This window comes from Triticum dicoccoides, chromosome 4A, assembly GCF_002162155.2.
Source record: "Triticum dicoccoides isolate Atlit2015 ecotype Zavitan chromosome 4A, WEW_v2.0, whole genome shotgun sequence".
NCBI lineage: Eukaryota > Viridiplantae > Streptophyta > Magnoliopsida > Poales > Poaceae > Triticum > Triticum dicoccoides.
Window position 1 is genome coordinate 270,179,894 of NC_041386.1, and position 1,888 is coordinate 270,181,781.

General features: G+C 48.9%; 1 protein-coding gene across 2 annotated transcripts in view; it reads right to left on the bottom strand.

Annotated features, from left to right (window-relative positions):
* Window positions 1–768: 768 nt before the first annotated feature.
* The window catches only part of LOC119285773 (probable F-actin-capping protein subunit beta), a 6,823-nt gene continuing 5,703 nt past the window's right edge, over window positions 769–1,888 (bottom strand). Inside the window, exon 8 of one of the 2 annotated variants that reach the window (XR_005139817.1) lies at window positions 769–1,085. Coding sequence is in view for 1 of the 2 variants with exons in the window: in XM_037565102.1 (XP_037420999.1) it covers window positions 1,002–1,085 (84 nt within the window). In the remaining variant the exon portion in view is untranslated. The remainder of the gene's footprint in view (window positions 1,086–1,888) is intronic. The other variant, XM_037565102.1, reaches the window with a different exon arrangement.

Sequence of the window (1,888 nt, forward strand, 5' to 3'; positions counted from 1 at the left end):
GCTGACCGCTTATTTAAATCTTGTATCCTCTTGCAGCAATGAAGATCATTGACTAAGACGGAGGACCATGATGCTCTTGATCTGATGATTTCTAAAGTGTCGGCCTCGACGTCTTCCCTTTCCAAACAGGAGCATGTTGCTTAGCTGTTTTTTGCGTTGCTTGGACTAGTTGCTAGCAGCTAGGTCGTATCCTTCTCTCCGGCCTACGTGCCGTGTACTGGCCTAGGAGCCATGTATCTTAACTTCAGGTGATCCCTTGTTTGAGGCGTACTTTCGTTTTCTTGTTTGGTTGGTTGATTGTGTTGGTTGAAACTTTGTCTAGTGGCTTTATCTATAAAGTTGGACGCATGCTTTTTCTCTAAAAAAGTTACTCCCTCCTTCCATCTATATAAGGTCTAATGTGTTTTTCAAGACGGCCTTTAACTATTGACAAGATTAATAATACATAAGGTCTAATGTGTTTTTCAAGACGGTCTTTGACTATTGACAAGATTAATAGTACATGACATGCATAATGTGAAAATTATATCATTGAAATCTCCTTTCACATACGAATTTGACGACGTGCTTTGTGTAAGTTGCAAGTCATATATTGTTGCTCTAACATTTGGTCAAAGTTAGCCTCGAAAAACGCATTAGATCCTATATAGATGAAAGGAGGGAGTATCACATAAAAAGTTATCACATAACAAGGTCTAAGGCCTCTAAAACAAGTTCCAGGACCTCCGGTGCTATTAGTTCTAATATTACTTGTGGCAAAATTGGTCATGAATCAAACAGGCCCGAAATAGCTTAAATTTAGGCAATAATATGTAGAACTGACAGGATTTTACTAAGATATATATTTCGCAGCCGGCATCGATTGCAATACCCAGTTCGTCATCACACGTCAAAGGACAAGAAAACTCTGTTGTGATTAAATACAGATACAGATGCGGAAAGTGATATGACACTAGAGATAAAACGCCATGTTAAATTGGCATTGCTATCAATTTATCTGATCAGCTGTCGGGTAGTCTCATGTTAAGTACTTCAGGCGGTGGCCTAAGAGTGCAAACCATTTCCCTGGTTTTCCCAAAATAGACCTGCAGTCAAGGCAATGCGTCGTCGTTTTAGATAAAAAAAAGATCTCGCTAGATAAAAGAATAAAAAATATATATGATTATTGAACTGATGCGCTAGCCAAGTTTCTCAAAAATCCGAACATATAGAAATAACGAGGCAACATATTTTAACACTCCCTCTCACGTCTATGATGTGGACGTACAGGAAGATCTTAGACGTGGGGTTGAGATTAGATCATAAGGGCAACTCCAACGCTAGACCCAAAACGGGCCTCTGCACCCAACGGCGCTGCTCCATTTCTGCTCCATTTCGTGATGTCCGCCCTCGACATTTCTTCAAACACCTGGCAGGCGTGGACGCCGCCGCCGGCAGCACCCTGCTGTGCTCGGCCTGCATGCACCCATCATGCGTCTGCACACACACACACACACACGAAGCATGCTGTGGCGGCGCCCAGCGTGCGGTAGCACACGCCGCGGCACGCACGTGCCTAGCGCGCAGCACACGCACAGGGCTCCGATGGCCTGGCTCGGCGGCTCTCCTGCTGCTGCGGCATGAGCTCGTGCGCGCCCGACAGCCACCTGGCAGCTTGCCGCCTCGCCCTGATACCGTGCCCGCACTCTGCTCGTCGCGCCATGCCATGCCCCGCAGCTGTCGCCGCCGCCTCGAGCTCGCGCGCGCCATCACCGCGCCCCGCCTCGAGCCCGCAGCCGCGCCACGCAGCGCCCGCCGTCGCCCCCTCCGCCCTGCAGCGCAGCGCTCGCCGCTGCACCCACCGCCATTCCCCACAATGCCCGCCGTCGCACCCGCAGCCGCGCCCGCC